The sequence below is a fragment of the Astyanax mexicanus genome, chromosome 18 (genome assembly GCF_023375975.1).
Source record: "Astyanax mexicanus isolate ESR-SI-001 chromosome 18, AstMex3_surface, whole genome shotgun sequence".
In the NCBI taxonomy this organism is placed as follows: Eukaryota; Metazoa; Chordata; class Actinopteri; order Characiformes; family Acestrorhamphidae; genus Astyanax; species Astyanax mexicanus.
The window spans coordinates 22,203,212-22,221,286 of NC_064425.1; the positions used below are offsets into that span (position 1 = coordinate 22,203,212).

Genomic DNA, 18,075 nt, shown 5'->3' on the forward strand with positions numbered 1-18,075 from the left:
CCATGCCAAACGTTTTAACTCGAATCATTGTGCTAATCATTGAGCTCAGGTTCCAGATACTTCCATGGCCACACCTGTACAGGTGTACAAAACCAAGCATCTAGGCATGCAGACTGCTTCAACAAACATTAGTGAAAGAATGGGTTGCTCTCAGGAGTCAGGGAATTTCCACGTGGTACCCTGATAGGATGCAGCACTTGACGTAACATATTCCACAGTCAACTGTCAGTGCTATTACAGATCTGGAAAAAAATAAGAGACCCCTTAAAGATGAGTTTCTTTGATTTTACCAAATTGAAAACCTCTGGAATATAATCAAGAGGAAGATGAATGATCACAAGCCATCAAACCAAGCTGAACTGCTTGGATTTTTTGCACCAGGCGTGGCATAAATTATCCAAAAGTAGTGTGTAAGACTGGTGGAGGAGAACATGCCAAGATGCATGAAAACAGGGTTATTCCACCAAATATTGATTTCTGAAATCTTAAAACTTGAATATGAACTGAACTGAAGCTGTATAACCTAGTGGAAGAGATTTTAATCTGGGTGGGGTTCTCCGCATCCCTATGATGAGTATGGACAAGTATAATAAAGTGTTCATTAAATGTATATATTTAAACACAGTATATGGAGACTTTAATTTTTTTTCATTTACAGGTTTTCTTGACATCAATTGAGAAACAAAAGTAGTACCCTCGACCATCCGAGTAGGGTGTTTATGGAAGGAAAAACATGAAGTGTTAAAGTGACACCAAACTAATTATTTACAATTGGCACAGAGACCTGTTAAGAAGACAAGGCTACTGCTTTAGTGATGTGAATGGGGCTCCTCTGATAGAAGCACAGTTCTCAGTGAGTCCTAAGCTGGTTTTACTCTTTAGTTGAACTTTAGCTAGCTAACTAGCTAACGAACATCTCCAGAAGCGAGCAGAGCGTCTCCTGCATGATGTCAGCTGTGTGAAAAACATGCCTCTCCTCTCATCATCCGCTGTGAAATGAAGGACTGATTCAGCGGGCAGGAGAATGACAGCAGCCGGCTAGCTGCTGAAAACTCCCTGGAATTATCGGACCACTTTCCTTTGAACGAGCCTGGATTTGTGAATGGAAACGAACCTGAACAAATACATTAAAGCACCCTGTGGCTGAAAGCGCCGGCGTTCATTTTATAACACGAGGTATGTTGACGTTAACTTTTTTAATTATGTGTTGGCTGGTTAGCAACGCTAGCTAGCTTGTTGAGTTTCTGTCGAGCCTCCTGTGTAGCTTCAAAACAAGCCGGCTATAGCCAGCTAGCGAAGTTAGCAGTATGTTAGCTAGGTTAGCTAGCTAGCTAACTTATCCAAGTACTTGAGCTTTAGATATATCTGTGTTTTTAACAGATTGGGCTGATATGTGTACAATAACTAGCAATATAGTTAGCTAACAGTTATATATCGTGATAATAATAGCTCGTATTAATATTAGGTGCTTTAACTATACGGCATTTCTCAATTTAGCAAGCTAAGCTAGCTTCCCATCTATCTAGCTAGCTAGCTAGCTTGGCTGTTTATAGAGCCTCAGTAAAATCTGCAGGTAAATCGTTACTACAGCGATACAGTACCGCCAGCTTTGATTTTAAACTGCGTTTCTGCCCATATTATCCCTGTTTTGTGTAACTACATGGTGTAACGTTAGCCAATCATATACGTAACTATGTCTACCTAACTTATATAACAGATAGCTAGTTAGCTTTATTAGTTAGTTAGTTAGCTAGTTTTGGGATGTACGAAAAATAATAGCTTAGTTTTTGTAGCCCACTTTATTCTCGTCAGTCAGCTGTTAGTCACATTCAAAGTTGGCTTAATATAAATAATAGTTTGACAGCCTGGGGACAAATAATAGACTAAAATCACACCAACCCATATTAAAACAATTCGGTATCCTACCCATAAATGTTCCCTTTAACTCGTTTTGTTGCTTAAATGCACGTTATCAAATGGATTTTCGTACCCTTTAATACTGTGAACGTGGCCAATGCTGCAGTACACTTGGGTACTGCAGCACAGGGGTACAGTCATTTTACCAAAAGCAGAGGCCAGCACATTTTGCTGATTCCCCTACTGTAACAAACTTCATAATCCTGCACAAACTTCAGAAACCTGACAGTTAGCTAACAGGTGAGCAGAAAGATATGTGTTTTGAGCAGGAAAGTCACAGAGCTGTGCAGGTATTTGCACCTCCTGGTGCACAATATTACCCCTAAAAAATCAAGGAAAAATATTTAGCTAATTACTGTTCTATTGCTTTATTCTCATTTTGGTGGTTAAACAAGACTAAAACAGTTAACTGTAAGTGTAAGAGAGCAAAAAACACTTTCTTGTTTTGTTTTATTTTATTTATTTATTTATTTTTCATTTTATTTCTTTTATTTATTTATTTTTTCTTAAATTTTCTCCTCAACACGGCCAATTACCCAACCCACTCATTAGGACATTAGGACTCCCCCTATCACTAGTAATGCCCCAACACCAGGAGGGTGAAAACTAGCACTGATGCAGCATTGCCCAGTAGCATCACTCGGTTTCGATACATCAGCTCACAGATGCATTGTGCTTATCAACTTCTCTGTAAGAGTGATGTGGGGAGAGAACGCCATCTACCCACTCAGAGAGAGCAAGGCCAATTGTGCTCTATAGAGCAATTGTGCTCTATAGATGGCGAGCTACATGAACAGGATTCGAACCAGCAATCTCTTGATCATAGTGGCAGCTCGCTGGAGCATTCAGAGCCCACTTTCTTCTTTTGTTATTGGTTAACCTGCCCCAAAGCCTTTTGCTTGAGTTATGTAATATTTTGTGGCTTGTGTATAAAGTTGCAGTTCGAAAAGTCTCAAGCAGTTAAGTCAAGTGTTCAAACGGCTTGAACGTCCAAAACTGTTTTAGACCAGGGTCCAATGGCCGTACATCCTGTTCTCCTTGCTTGAGGAAAAAATGTTTGTGTCTGTTTATCCTGTTTGTTGCAGAGTAGCATGCTAGACGTGGGAAAGTGGCCAGTGTTTGCACTTCTGCCTCCTGAGGAACTGCGACTCATCCGCCAGGCCTGCGTGTTTGGCAGTGCTGCTAATGAGGCGCTTTACGTTACTGTCAATGATGAGGTATGTTTTGCTTATTAAAGGACAGTGCTTGTGTGTGATAGCCCTTCAAATATAGGTAATCCAATAAATTGAATGAAGTAATGTCCGTAATTGTTTGCAAAGACTGTTTCAGATTGAAATACTATGGGTCCGATATCAGGGTTTGAGAAGAGGGAAAGTTGCCACACACACACACACACACACACACACACAGAGAGAGAGAGAGAGAGAGAGAGAGAGAGAGGAGTGTACTAAGCAGATAGAGCTTCGCTATATATAGGCCTGTAATACACCACAAGCCTTGTTTGTACCCTGAGTAGTGTGTGTGTCACTGGAGTCAAGTTTTTTCCACTAGACTACTATAAAGTGTAATTTGTGGTTTGGAACACCCAAATTTAACATATTTAACCATATAAACATTTTGATTATTTGAACAATATTGAGAGAGTGAGTTAATATAGCTAAACTAAATAATGTATCCAATATAAATAGAAATGCAAAGTTAGTACATGTGTATTTGTCTGCACTAAAGTCTTAAAATACCTAAAATTAGAGTTAGGTGCAGCACATCAGACACAGATGATTAGAACTCAAAGGTTGTATATGCCTTTTGAATTAGAGAATTTCATTCTAAGACAAATATTAGAACAATTAAAAATAATTACAATAATTTTAAAGAGAAATGCCTGGCATTACTTAGTTTTATTTGTGGAGATATATTGCCTCCATACCAGTGTTGTCCCCCTTTCCCCTCTTCTTTCTTTCTTAATGGGCTTGTTTCCATTCATGTCTTCTAAACCTTAAGTACAGGCAGTGGAGCAAAGCTTCAGATGATGCCAACCTATTTTTATGTTGGGTTTCTGTTTCCGTTATAGTAGCCTATCTAAAGTACAGATCCAGCACCAGCACTCTTATCTATTCTTGTTTACTCTCTGTCTTAATCTCCTACTACTCTGGCCTGAAACACAGGTTTCCATGACTGAGGTTAATATGATCTGAACAGGACTGAATACACAGGACATTATATTTTCTGTTTATTTAAAACTTCAAAGTCAAAGATAATAACCTATTGTAAGAAATGGTTTAAAGGTGCTTGTACATGTGGTGTTAACACACGTAGCATTGGTGTATACCGTAACTGTGATATTTTAAACCCTTTTCGGCTGAACTGTTGCAAAGAGGAAAGGCTGTTTTTTTTTTTTAGGCACAATGAAAATATTCTATGGTGTGTCTGCAGCAGAAGTTTGCTGCTGTCGGCATTCAGATCACAATACAGAGGTTAAGGTTCAGTATGTTGTGATATATTGCAGTACTGTAAGCAAGACTAGAATTTCTAGGTTTTACATTGCAATAAGACAAAAAAAAACCATATGCATGAAATCTGAGAAAATGAAAGTTAATTTTTTTATTCAGTCAGTACAGTGGGATCTGAAGAATGTGCTATTTATATGAATAATTTAAAATTTGCATATAAACACAAGGGGTGGGACAAAATATTGATATTGTTATATTGTACTGTTTTCATTTGTGATTTGTTTCTTTTTTCTAGATATATCCTCTTCAGTGTTGAGAACTGATGCAGTATTGCAAAACAAAATGGAGCATAATCTTGGAGTAAACTGCAATTTGTGTATAGCTTGATCTTTTCTTACACCTCTGCTTTGTATGTTAATTACATGACCTGACTTGAAATAATTAATTGTTCTGGTTGGGATTAACTGGTCTACTCCTCTGTTATGGCTGAATCATGCAAAATGCTTTCTCTTGGTGTTTTTACAGGTGTTCGCTCTGGGGACGAACTGCAGTGGCTGTTTGGGTCTGGGGGACATGCAGAGCACCATTGAGGCCAGGCGGATAGATTCCCTGTGTGGAAAGAAGATTGTATCTCTCAGCTATGGCACAGGACCACATGTGGTCATTGCAACTGCAGGTGTGAGACCTGTTTACTGTAACTTTTTTAAGTTAATTAAATTAGTCTCTGAAGTAATTTGCAGATCAAAAAGCAGAATATAAAATAAATTATTAATTAATATAACTGTTTTTTTATGCTTTTATATCTGCTTTAATGATCTGTCTCTGTGGTCCTGCTGAGAATATTTAAGGGTTCTAACGACTTGAAGTATCAAAGATTGCTTAGAAGGTTTTTTTGTCGTGGTGATGCTTGAATAAATCTTTAAAAACTTAAAACCAATGAACATTGGTGAACCAATTTAGCCTAATTATAAATTATAAATTTAATAAATGTATATATTTGTCAATTATAATTATATTTATAAATTATAATTAATTTATAATTTATAAATATATAAATTATAAATTAATTATAATTTTGTCTAATTATTTATGAACCAATTTAGCCTAATTATGCTTCACTAAACATGCACTATAAACACTTTTACAATAACTTGTTTGGCACCTTAGTAATCCATGAAGTTATTTATCTTACTGTTTATGCTAAGAGAGCAAGACTTCCAGAAGAATTCGAGACAGAAACAGCATATAGAATTGACTAACTGTCTTCCTCTAAATGATACATAGAAGGAGAGGTCTTTGCGTGGGGCCACAACGGCTACAGCCAGCTGGGGAATGGGACCACAAACCATGGCCTGACCCCTGCCCTGGTCTCCACCAACCTTATTAGCAAGAGAGTGACAGAAGTTGCTTGTGGGTCCCATCACACCATCGCACTTACCACTGAAGGAGAGGTCAGTTACAGTTATCCTTTACTTTTACTGTTCTCTTCACACACACACACACACACACACACACACATACACACATACAGACAGGAAACTTATTTAAATCCACTTTGTTGTTTCTACACTCATTGCCCATTTTATCTGCTCCTCTTACCATACAAAATAACTATGTCTGTATATTTGTTGTCCTCCTTTCACCCTGTGACACTGAAACCCTGAAACACTGCACTGACTTCAGACTTGACATGTCATCTGCTGGTGTTGATTCACTGTGTTATATCAAGTGCAAAGTTAGTGCAATGTTTACACAGAAAATCTTACAGCACTTTATGCTTCTCTCTGCTGACAACTTTTATGGAAATGCAGATTTCATTTTTTTTAAGCAGGACTTGGCATACTGCCCACACTGCCAAAATTACCAATTGGTCTTATATAATATTTAAATTTTCTGAGACACTGACTTTTTGGGTTTTCATTGGCTATAAGCCATAATCTTCAACAATAAAATAGATCACTGTCTGTGAAATACATCTATATGATGTTTTTCACAAATTAAACTGAATTACTGAAATAAAGTAACTTGTCAATGATATTCAAATATTTTGAGGTGCACTAGTACATGTAATCTAATCACAGATGTCAAAAATTATTTCTATACTTGATGACTGTATCAGCTCCATTGACTTTAGTGGACTAGTATATGTATAGTATATTAGTGTGTATATTTTTTTATATTGATCTTAATGCGGAGTCCACACTACAAAATGTAATGATTTTATGGTTCAGACCTGACCGTGCCAAACCCCCTGCTCAGTGACAACGGTAGGAATGTTTCAGCAAGGCCTTTTTGCCAGTCTGTGAGCTGTTGCAGCAGCTCTGTCTGAAATTCTCGCTGCTGAATAGTGTAGTGTGAGGTCCTCCACAAAAACTAACTGGAGTAGCAGCCAGTAATGGTGTGAGACAAAACTCTCGCAGAGCGTGGCACCAGAAACCAAAAGAATAACAAACATGGCAAAGGGGTTTTCCTTACGTTTGTTCTGTGAAACAGCAGGAAATCTGTCTGGGGTATAGATCATCCACATAACCCACTTATTTCCTGAGAAAGCAAATTATCCTGTCTAAATCTGATCTATCATGCACAAAGTGTGTGTGTTCATTTTCCTGATTGCTTCTTGTGCCTTCTGCTCTGATAAACTACTCGTCACCTACTTTTCCCATGCTCAGGTGTTTGCTTGGGGCTACAACAACTCTGGCCAGGTGGGTTCAGGCTCCACAGCCAACCAGCCAACCCCACGGAGAGTCAGCAGCTGCCTTCAGAACAAGGTGGTGGTCAACATTGCCTGCGGACAGCTCTGCTCCATGGCTGTCCTGGACAACGGAGAGGTGACCAATTCCCCCTTTAAGTGTTGTTTAAGTGTTGTATTGTGGCTTATTGTTAGAACTCATTTGGTTTTAGCTATATTTAAACTGAATCAGGTATAAAAAAATATCTGAACCAAATGGGCTTCATCAATGTGCTATTTCTCATGTGCAATGTCTGTTAGTCATGTGTCATATAGAGTAGTGGTGTACCTCTTAGTGATTTTGGGGAGCTGACTGTGTACTGTGTTGACAGACCTACGGCTGGGGCTATAACTGTAACGGACAGCTGGGTTTGGGCAATAATGGCAACCAGCAAACACCATGCCGTATCGCCGCTCTGCAGGGAGTCAACATTGTACAGGTGAGGAAACAAACAGGTTTGCAGAGTGTTTTCGAGCTTTGTGACTCATTTGTTCGTACAGTCTCGCCTGTCTAAGCTGTCAAAAGGCTCTCCACTTGGATATGACCTACACTGCTGTCTCTTGCTGAACCACTAGTGCATAAATAGTGTGTAGTATTTATAATAAATAGTGTTTGAAATAACCAAATAGCATTTAGCTATTTTAAGTTGCACCTATTGATGACACAGGTGTACAAGTGCACACATGCACACAGTTATTGTAATAGGACACTGTAGGAGATGATATTTGTGAACTTTGATTTTTATAAGAACACTGGATGAGCAAGTGTCCCAATATTGTTTTGTCTTTATAGTCTATGCACATTTAAAACCAGTTGGTCATAACAGTTTTTAAGTTCCACATTAATATTTTTCAGTAAAAGTCAACTTCTAATGTAAGTGTCTGCTGTGTCTAGGTGGCCTGTGGCTATGCACATACACTGGCACTAACAGATGAGGGATTTGTTTACGCCTGGGGTGCCAACTCTTATGGGCAACTAGGCACTGGAAACAAGAGCAATCAAGCATTACCCACACTCATCAACACGGACAAGGAGAGGTAAATACAAGTGTATGCTGTCTAAGAATTCCTATTGACGTGTGTCAAGAGTCAAAAGTAATAGGAAACCCTTTTATTTCAGAATCAAAATATGGTGGCAATAAACAGAACTTAAGGAAAAAACAGTAACTATTGTTCAGCACCTCCAGGAACTTATTCAAGACACTGAGAAACTATTCCAGGTGATTCTACTCTTAAAAAAACAAGAGTGTACAGATCTGTCCTCAAAGATAAATGTGCTACTTAGAAGAATCTAATATATAAAACACACTTTTTATTACATTTACAATATACAAAATCACAAAAAGAAAAGAAAAGAGGTGTGTGAAGAGAATGAGAAGAGGTGTGTTCAATACTGTTATTGTATATACATAATAAATGTGTACTCTACAGCAGACGTTTACTTATTTTAAGTTTTAATTAAAGAATTCCATTTAACGTTCCTAAACGCAAAACCCAAAATTGTCTATTTCTTTTATAACACTTGATTGTGCAGTCGCTTGCGTCAAAAACAGAATTTGTCCTGCTAGGTGATACATTTCATTAGACTGTCCATTTTAGTTCTGGGCGCACATTTTGACTTATTTTCAGACTTTACATGAGACTCTTTCAGTATTCCTCCTGCTTTTTTCCATTATTTATTTATTTCAGTGTTCATTTGTTAATGGCAAGTGAATTGATTGAGTTTGAAGCAGCTCTGCTGATGTCTGCTGCTCTCTTTTTCTCCCAGAATGGTGGAAGTAGCAGCATGTCACACCAGCCACACGTCAGCTGCCAAGACGCAGAGCGGCCAGGTTCTGATGTGGGGTCAGTGTCGCGGTCAGGCTGTTTCCTGCCCTCACATCACGCACTTCTCCAGCACTGATGACGTGTTTGCCTGCTTTGCCACCCCAGCCGTCACCTGGCGTCTTCTCACTGTGGGTAAGAAGGATGTCAGATAACGGCATAATTGATAGGTTGCCTCGAGTTGGATCTAACTTGTTGAACTATTATATAACTTTGCATTTTTGTTGACTTGTCACTGAAAGTTTATGACAGCAATGCTGAAAATTTAATTTGATAGATGGAGATGACTATCTCACTGTGGCCCAATCCCTCAAAAGAGAGTTTGACAGCCCAGAAATCTCAGACCTGAAGTTCCTTGTTGATGGGAAGTGCATCCATGTTCACAAAGCTCTGCTCAAAATCAGGTATTTAAAACTTTTATCCAGGAAATATGGAGTCTTGCAGAAATAATCCTTAAATAGAGTTGCACGCTATTATTCCACAAAGCCATTTTTATGTCACGAAAGCATGCTGTATATCATTGTTGCAAAAATATTCCACTTCTGGTGCACTCAAGAAGAATTTTTTAATTGCTTCTTATAATGAGCACAACACATGCATAAAAACCTAACCGAAATCATGCAGGGTATTTGGCTGTTGAAAATTAGGTGGGGGAGGAGGATGGTTTGTACTCTTCTCAGGTTGGATGAAAACATGCCTGGCATGTTGCTAAAGGCAGAACAAGGAAATAAAATAGAGAGTCGTGCATAGCAGCATAGTAATTTATCCAGAAACATGCTATAGCCTGCTCAAGGAAGTGCAAAATAAGACTACTAGTACTCACAAATTAGGTGCTCCAATTAGGTAATAAATACCAGCTATTCAGCCAGTTGTGTAATTCAGTTTAAAGATTTAGTGCATGACAGATTGTAGTATTCACAGATTTGTATTATAGTACAAGCTCTGTAAGTCACATAACTGAATGTGTTGTGTTTGTGTGTATTGTTTTGTTAGCTCATTTACACATCAAGGGATTGACGTTTATTAAATGTACTGCACTGTGTTTATGATGTACATAATGTTACATTTTATACTTTGTAGCCTTGTATCTCCACTTTTCATTTTCAGTTTTCCATTTCTGATGGGTGTTTTTTTTTTTTTTTGACAAATATTTGCTCAGAAATGTTTTTGAAATTGGGGGTTTTCTACCCTTTTCTTTACTGAGCAACAAAATATACAGACATGCAAGTCTTGGGGTAGCAGCATATAAATTGAACATGAAATAGCTTAGGGATGCCCCTTTCATTATAATTTGTTAGGTGTTATCTTGTAAGGTTGAGGATGAGTATCCATTTCGCAGAAATCACACCTACATTTAGTACAGGAAGCCTCATATTTCGCAGTTCAGTGCAGCAACTTCTATCTATACCAGTTCCTGTCCCAAGACTTTTGTTATGTCAGTGTATTTAATGCAAATTCTTGAAAAAAAAAAACTGGTTAAAAGCAACCACTTCTTGCATACTTTCAATACAATGATTTATGCATTACACCATTTTTTTTTTTTTTTTTTTATAAAGGTGTGAGCATTTCCGAGCACTGTTGAATGAAACTGATGAGGAGGCCATAGAGATCCATCAGTTCTCCTACCTGGTGTACCGAGCCTTCCTGGAGTACCTCTACACAGACACAATCAACTTGCCACCTGAGGATGCCATTGGTATGTACATTTATTTTAACATTTAAAATAAATCTGGCATGTGCTTACATTTACCAAAAAAAAACTACTCTTCTAATGCTAGTTCTATTTACGTACATTCTTACGTACATACTACTATACAGGTCACAATAATGATTTTGTTTTGGACAATATATTGTTCCAGAAACAATTGTGATTTAATGATGTGTTCTTAAAATAACAATCTTTCCACTGATATGATGACTAAATGATGACTAAATAATAGCATTATGATGCAGTTGCAATTATTGTAAGAAGCACAAGTGGGCTTTTTAATAAGTGTTTACCTATTAAGAATATTTAGGCAGTGGAATTGGAATATAAAAAAATGAAATATCCTAAAAAAAAAAAAAAAAAAAAAAAAAACTATAGCTAATTGACGTTAATGAGCTTTCCTTACTAAGGAAATACATTGGATAATATGTAGGTTAGCAAATATTATTGAGGTAATGTGCATATTGTCATTTTTATGTAGTGTAATTATTGTGACAAACCAGCCTGCAACTGCACTTGGCACGATCACTATGTGTTTTTTTTTTTTTGCTGTCTGAAACAGCGCATTATTATTAGACAAATCTAATATAAAAGAGATAGCTAAAGCCCTATCTGGACGGGATTAGTTTCTAATGGGGTCCTGGGGTAGTTTTCTCTTTTATCTCTTCTCTTTCCTCCTCTGTGATTTTTTTTTTCCCGTCCTGAACGACCATGTGTGTGTTTGTCTCAGACATCCTCTAAGAAAATTACAGGCTGAATAACCTACTGTTTTGACCAGGCTGAATTACCTACTACACGCCCCGTAATTACACCTTGGGTGCGAGTTTTCACTGAGATCGGCGTAAACACAACAGCGAGTGGAAATGAAGGAGCTACTGAACATGATGTAATGTGACCGAGAAAGCCAAAAAACTCACTGGTCCTCCTGTTTTTTCAATTGCAGTCCGGATGCAAGAGTTTTATCACTGAGTAGAAGTGTGAAATATTTGAAATATGAGCAGCTGAGCAACCTCCTGAGCAACTAATCCCGTCCTGATAGGGCTAAAGAGAAGTTATCTACCAGTTCACGTTAATGTGTTAATGTCTTCGTCACATAATTCATGTTCTGATGGAATGAAATGAAGATCTTTCCACCCACTTACTCTCAGTTCTCTGATGTGAAGGTCTTCTGGATCTTGCTACCTACTACAGAGAAACCCGCCTAAAGAGGTTGTGCCAGGAGACCATCAAAAGAGGCATTTCAGAAGAGAATGCAATCACACTGCTGTCTGCTGCTGTCAAGTATGAAGCCCGGGTAGGCACACACTCGCACTCCTATCCAACTCCCTTGGCTGCACTTGAGTATCCTCTGTGGGCCAACATGTTGGTGTGAAAACACGTCCAGACTTCTTGGCAAATTGTGAAAAACCCACAGTCACCCAGGCAAGCATGGTTCATAGTCCCTGCAGGGGAAGTCTTTCAAACGGTGACATGTTGGGAATAATCTGCTGGCATGTTCCACTTGAACGCACCATTTACAGCCAAAGACCAGAACAGCTAGCTCATAATGTCTGCTCAGATTTGATTTATTACTGCTGGCAGACAAAAATCTCAAAATTACTACTTTAGGAGAGGGGAAACAAATTTTTAGCTTTCAATAAGTCAATAAGTCAATATTTTATTCTGTGCCATTACCAAACACCACATTTGCTATGCTGCAGACTTCCTGCTGCTAGACACGCAGTAACACTGACAATCCTTGTAATCTGACCAGCTTCTAAGTATTAAGATCTTCCTAAATCATGTTAAATCTCAGGATGCCCGCTCAATCATTTAATAAGTGATGGTTTTTAAACCGGTGTCTTATTGCCACGCTAACCAGAAGACAGAAAAGTTATCACAAACAATACATAAATAAAAATTGTAATGGACTCATGGGCAACTCTTGGTCATATTAATTGAGCTAGACATACAGAAGTAGTAATGCATGTGTAATGCAACATGCTAGACTTCCCAGTATGGGGTTGTAGAGGTTCCTCATGTGTTTTAGGTTAATCACTTCAATGCTGTGCTCTGAAATGCTGCAAATCGTTTCTTCAGATTTTGAGGTAGTAAATTAAGTGTGTATTGCACACTCTTTGAACATAGAACTGTCATTGACACACACACACACAGCCTACACTGTTGATTTCCAGTTCTGATGAAAGTTGCTCTCTTTTTTTTGTAGGATCTAGAAGAGTTTTGTTTCAAATTCTGCGTCAACCACCTGACCGCTGTCACGCAGACACAGGCCTTCGTCGACATGGACCATGACCTGCTGAAGAACTTCATTAGCAAAGCCAGTCGCTATGGGGCCTTCAAAAACTGAAAGAGCCGGACCAGGTGAGAGGGAAATCTATACAGAACAGCACTGGGCTGGCTTTTCCAGAACCACACAGATTATTTTATAAAGATATGAATGATTGATATGAAATGAACATTCTTGGTTTGAATGCGAAAATCACGGAGGAACAAAAAAAATCAGTAAACTGGCTGTCCAGTAGGCCCCAGTGTTTTAAAAGCTTCACTCCCACAATGAGACCAAAATGAATCCAAGAAAAAAAAAGGGCTAAAGAGTTGAAGGCCTCTCAGTTAGGGAAGCCAAAAATAGTACAAAAGGGACATGGATGTGGGCTTGATCTGTGAGGACCTCTGCACTTCACAAAGGTATTTCGTGGTTGCTATTAAAGGGATTAATGACTTTTATTAAGGGAAGAACATTCCACTGGTGCAGAGAAGCAGACAAAGTCTAATGTGACTTTCCATGAGCATCACCACACTATATAGGTGCTTGGTATCCAACATCTAAAGGAACATGTTTTTTTCTCCAGCAGTAGAGAAAAGCAATGAAAGAGAATGAAAAGAATGGCAAATGAAAGTAGCCATGGGTTTGAGTAGGAATGTTGTCACTCTTTATAGAACTGACAAGGATGTGTTTAAAGTAGAATTAAATGCATTTTATTGTACCGATATCGATACATCTGTAATACAAAATGTAATTTGGAGGATTTTTTTTTTTGGTTTAGCTTCTTCAGATTGCTTTACTTGTTACAGTTTATGATGAGTTATATCCTTCATAAAATTTAAATATATTTGTTTTATGTTCATAACAACTTCTGGAGAGCTTAATCATGATGAGATAATGGTGCAAACATCTGAAATAGCCTCTGTAAGGTTATTATTGTTTACGTTTGAGTTAGCGAGGATTTAACCACCACTAACCACGTAGCACTAAAGCTAATTGCTGTTATAATGGAGTTACATTTTTTTTTATTTTCCTTTTCTTTTGTTGAGATGCGCCATGTTATTTTTTCAAATTATTGAGTTTGACCTACCAAAAGCCATGAGACAGGAACTACTATGGTTTGGGGTCTTCTGCATTAAATGTGGATGTGATCTCTGCCAGAGTTACTTCAAGCCAGATGCGGCCGCTCATGATCTTCCATGACAGACATTGCTGGTGCAAATGTGAATGTTTAATGCCTTCACAACTTCAAAACTGGAATATACCATTCCTCTGAAACCCATAGTCACGCTTCCGAACTCCCGAAAGTTCATGTGTCCTTGCCATGAGCACGCTGGCCAGTGTTCAGACAGACTTACAAGATAATACTTGACCATTTACACATCTCCTAAGGTAACACATCATGATCAATTTACAAACTGCTGTCCCATTACTTTTGGCATCTCTGTATTTTCTAATTCTAATCTTTTTCATTACTAGCAGTAACATGGTTATTCTTTGCTAATTTGTACATTTTAATGTTTTGCACCATTTTGTTGTTTTATATGTCAGAACAGTCAGTATTTGAGGCTTGTGTATTACCGTTATTTTGCACCTGTTAATGTTTTATATGCACTATAATCACTCCTTTTATAATGGACTCTGGAGAATATGGAGATAAGATATGAATCTGTAGGTCGTGTTTACATTGGAAAGAGATAAGAGCCGTGTGTGCTCTTTGGGTTACTTATTAACTGTTTGGGAGCAGCTGAAACAGTTGCTCATATAATGTTTAGTTACTGAAAGGAAGTCCTTATTTAGAATTTTTAAGACTACCTTAGCACATTCTGTTACTCTGGAATAATTAGAAGATTACATAATCGGCGTAGTTTGTGTAAATAAAACTATGTATTGTGAAAGTTATGTCTTACAGTACGTGTTCACTAGCATTTAGGCCTCAATGCATCCTATTAATTTCAATGGAGAGAGCCGCCGCATGCAGAACTCAACTTTATTCAAATGAACCCAGCCGCAGCGCTGCGTCCAGCCAATCGGAGAACAGCAGGCTGCGACGTCACACACATACCAGCCTCACACACACAAATGGGCCTTTCAACCACGGAAGAGAATCTAAAAAAAAATGGCAGAATATGAATTTATAGAACTATAGATTATAGTGAGGTTGATTTAAAAATGTAAAATCTAAAATTTATGACTGCCTACTTCTGTTGCTTCATTTGAATTATAAAAGGTCATGAACACGCCCACAAGGAGAGCCGAGAGATTTTGCACAGCAGAATACATTGAAGAAAAGTGCTAGTGGACACGTATAGTTATCTTAACATCCTCAGCTGCCCCATTTTAATCTGAACTGAGCATGAACATTAACTGAAATTATCAAAGATATTAAGAGAGTGAAGTTCTTAAGTATTTGGACAATTACATCCATATTCACAAAGTCCTTTCAATTTCAGAGCTGAAAAAAATGAATAAATTAATATAATTTAAACAATAATTTTTTTTTTTTAACACTTGAATGCGTATACATCATGAATTAACAAAGAAACATGGCACTTTTGGACATGAAACATCTAATCAGACAAGACAACGGACCCTGAAAAATGTGGCTGTAATTTCTGAGAGGGTAATGAACTTAAACTTTGCACCTTTGCATCTTTTTTTGGTTTACAGGGACAGAATCATGAAAATGGTATTGTCCAAATACTTATGGACCTAACTATAAGTTACGTTAAGTTTTCAGCGGTTTTGTTTACAGTTAAGTTCTTGCCTTCACCTCTAAGGGCAAGAACTTAGTTACACGATTTCTCCTAAAATGGATTTATAGTTTTGTTTTTTTTGTTTTTTTTTTAACCCCAGTAATGATCAGTTAGTCAATAGCTTACTGGCACTGTTGTTCCAGTCGGTTGACAAGAAATTGTATGCTGACTCCCATTGTCGAAACACTCAAACCCATACTGACAACAGCTTCTTTATGTCACACTGGAAAAAAATCTGTTGTACTGTTACACTCAATGTTGAAATAAAAATTCTGAAATTACTGCATTTGTGTTAGCTTTTTAATTTATTTTATTTTATTTTATTTCATTTTTTGCTAATTTATGATTCTAACCATTAGGTCTTCATAACATTCATTTGAAAATTTATTTTTAGTATTCTTTTAAAGAAAGAGCACGCGTCTAATCGTGAAGCTGGAGATCTGCCTGGTATTTCCCTGTATTTGTGTGTGTGCGTGCGCGCGTGTGCATGTGCTAATGTGTGTGTGAAAGAGTCTAAGATGTCATCATAAATAAAATAAAAAAATTATTTAAGTTTAGCATTGAGTGACATATTATATCGCCAAATAAAACTGTCAATATGTCATCAGACACTTTGTCACATGATAATCTGTTTAAAAAAAAACCTTTTCCAGCTTGCATTACATGTTGACATTGGCTGCACTAGTATATTTACTAAAGTTACTGCCAAATAAAACTATACAGTATTTTTTTTATAGTGTCGATTTTCCCATTATCTGATTGAGTGTATGTTCATTACCAGTGAAAAGTTCTCTCTTCTCATTCAATGTGTTTTCTTTCTTTTTGATCAAGATGGTAAAGCTATACCAGCTAAACCAGAGTATGCTTTATACTTTACTTTAGATTTGTGTAACTAACCACATTTTGCAGAAATTTCTGGAGGTACTGAACAATAGTTGCTCTGTTTTTTCTTCATGCTGTGAAGCTCTAGCTCATCCCAAACCTCCCTTCTCAGTTGATCAGGTTTAGGTCAGGGGATTGTAGGGGCCAAACACGTTTTTACTGTTTACTACATAATTTCATATGTGTCCTTTATTTGTTTTCATATCTTTAATAATAAAATACAATGTAGAAAACAAAATTCAATAAAGGAAAAAATAACTGGTACTTTAAAAAACAGGTAATGTAAATCTTTTTTTTTCTGCTGAAAATAAGGTACCATATAATTTTTAAGAATCAGGGTCCGTTTCCCAAAAGCAGATTTTTAAAGCTGAAATGTAATTAATTTTAAGACCTTTTCAATACTCCTCATAAAAAAAAAATAGTGCTGTGGCAAGAAAATAATAAACTAGGTGATGGTATACAGAAAAGTTTTACTGATTTGAAATAAATTCAGTCCTCCTTAGAGAAGATTACTGACTTTCTATTAGCAAAAATTGTTTCAATTTAACTATTAAATAAAATGCGCTGTTAAGGGAACTCAACAAAACAGCCTTTTAATTACTCACTACTTTCCCAAAATCACTGGAAGAATAATTGGCATGTTCCCTAGATCTCTATTTGCATTTTAGAATATGTTAATCAATGCAATATAAGAATTATAAGCAAATAAAAACATGATTAAAATTGTTAGACATTTTAACTGGCTTGAATGGCACATCAGTTAATCAATGAACACTATTATAAGCTTTAATTTAATAAAAAGTAGTGGTTATGAATAAGTACAAAAAAATCCTGTGATTTATATTTTAGTGTTTTGCAGTCAGTCTTGTTTTTATTTCATTGTTATTTAATCATGCAATTAATCCCTTGCTTACATTTTTCAAATTCCGCACTTTCCATAAGAAAAGCATTTAATGCTTCCCCTTCTTAAATTCCAGACATTAAAAGAGATTTTTAGACCTTGAATGTGTAAAACTAATTTTAAGCCATTTTAAGACATTAGAAGCAGCTGCAGGTACCCTGCAAAAGGTTTATCACTAAGAGGATTTCTAGATGGTTGAATGAGCTTCACATTGAGCTTTCCTTTTCCATGTTGAGATGTTGTTAATGCTAAGATGCTTTTGGGAAACTGTTCTGTAACTCTTTGAGGCACTGGGGTCACTTTTAGAAAAGTGAAAAAGTGTAAACTCTCTGTACCACCTCTAGAGGGCAGCATCTCTACATAGCATGAGTTCCTCGCAGTTCCTCAGACTAACCTCCACATGCACTCACTGAATCATTTCAATGCTAACACCACTTTCACACTGATTTAGATAAGGGCACCAATAGTGTAATAGATTTCACTGATTCTGGTAATTTACTGTGGGGCCAGTCCCTACATGTGGTTTGGTTGGATTGGACTGAGTGATCTGCTAAATGGCACGCAGATAGCGTGAGACAGTTCATCTTTGTGCTGATGTTTTGTGCGAGACCACAGAAACCTTTACTATGAGAAGCAGACATAAAAT

General features: G+C 37.2%; 1 protein-coding gene across 2 annotated transcripts; it reads left to right on the forward strand.

Moving 5' to 3' along the window:
- The first annotated feature begins 807 nt into the window (after positions 1-807).
- On the forward strand, positions 808-15,927 carry rcbtb2 (regulator of chromosome condensation (RCC1) and BTB (POZ) domain containing protein 2). Of its 2 annotated transcripts, none has more exons than XM_007236724.4 (12): positions 808-1,176; positions 3,008-3,134; positions 4,893-5,043; positions 5,652-5,818; positions 7,037-7,195; positions 7,428-7,535; positions 7,991-8,133; positions 8,864-9,054; positions 9,197-9,323; positions 10,476-10,615; positions 11,791-11,921; positions 12,834-15,927. In XM_007236724.4, exons 2-12 carry the CDS (start codon positions 3,009-3,011, stop codon positions 12,972-12,974), a joined length of 1,584 nt encoding a protein of 527 aa, XP_007236786.3. In that variant the 5' UTR covers positions 808-1,176; position 3,008; the 3' UTR covers positions 12,975-15,927. The 2 variants fall into 2 exon arrangements, with proteins under 2 accessions (XP_007236786.3, XP_007236785.3); XM_007236723.4 differs by having other exon boundaries at positions 809-1,176; positions 3,003-3,134.
- The last annotated feature ends 2,148 nt before the right edge of the window (positions 15,928-18,075 follow it).

What these genes read in the sequence shown, in the direction of transcription:
- rcbtb2 (XM_007236724.4), top strand. Translation starts at nt 3,009, where the DNA reads ATGCTAGACGTGGGAAAGTGGCCAGTGTTTGCACTTCTGCCTCCTGAG. An exon ending in ACGTTACTGTCAATGATGAG is followed by an intron (nt 3,135 to 4,892) that starts GTATGTTTTGCT and finishes GTGTTTTTACAG; the next exon opens with GTGTTCGCTCTGGGGACGAA. An exon ending in CTGTCAAGTATGAAGCCCGG is followed by an intron (nt 11,922 to 12,833) that starts GTAGGCACACAC and finishes TTTTTTTTGTAG; the next exon opens with GATCTAGAAGAGTTTTGTTT.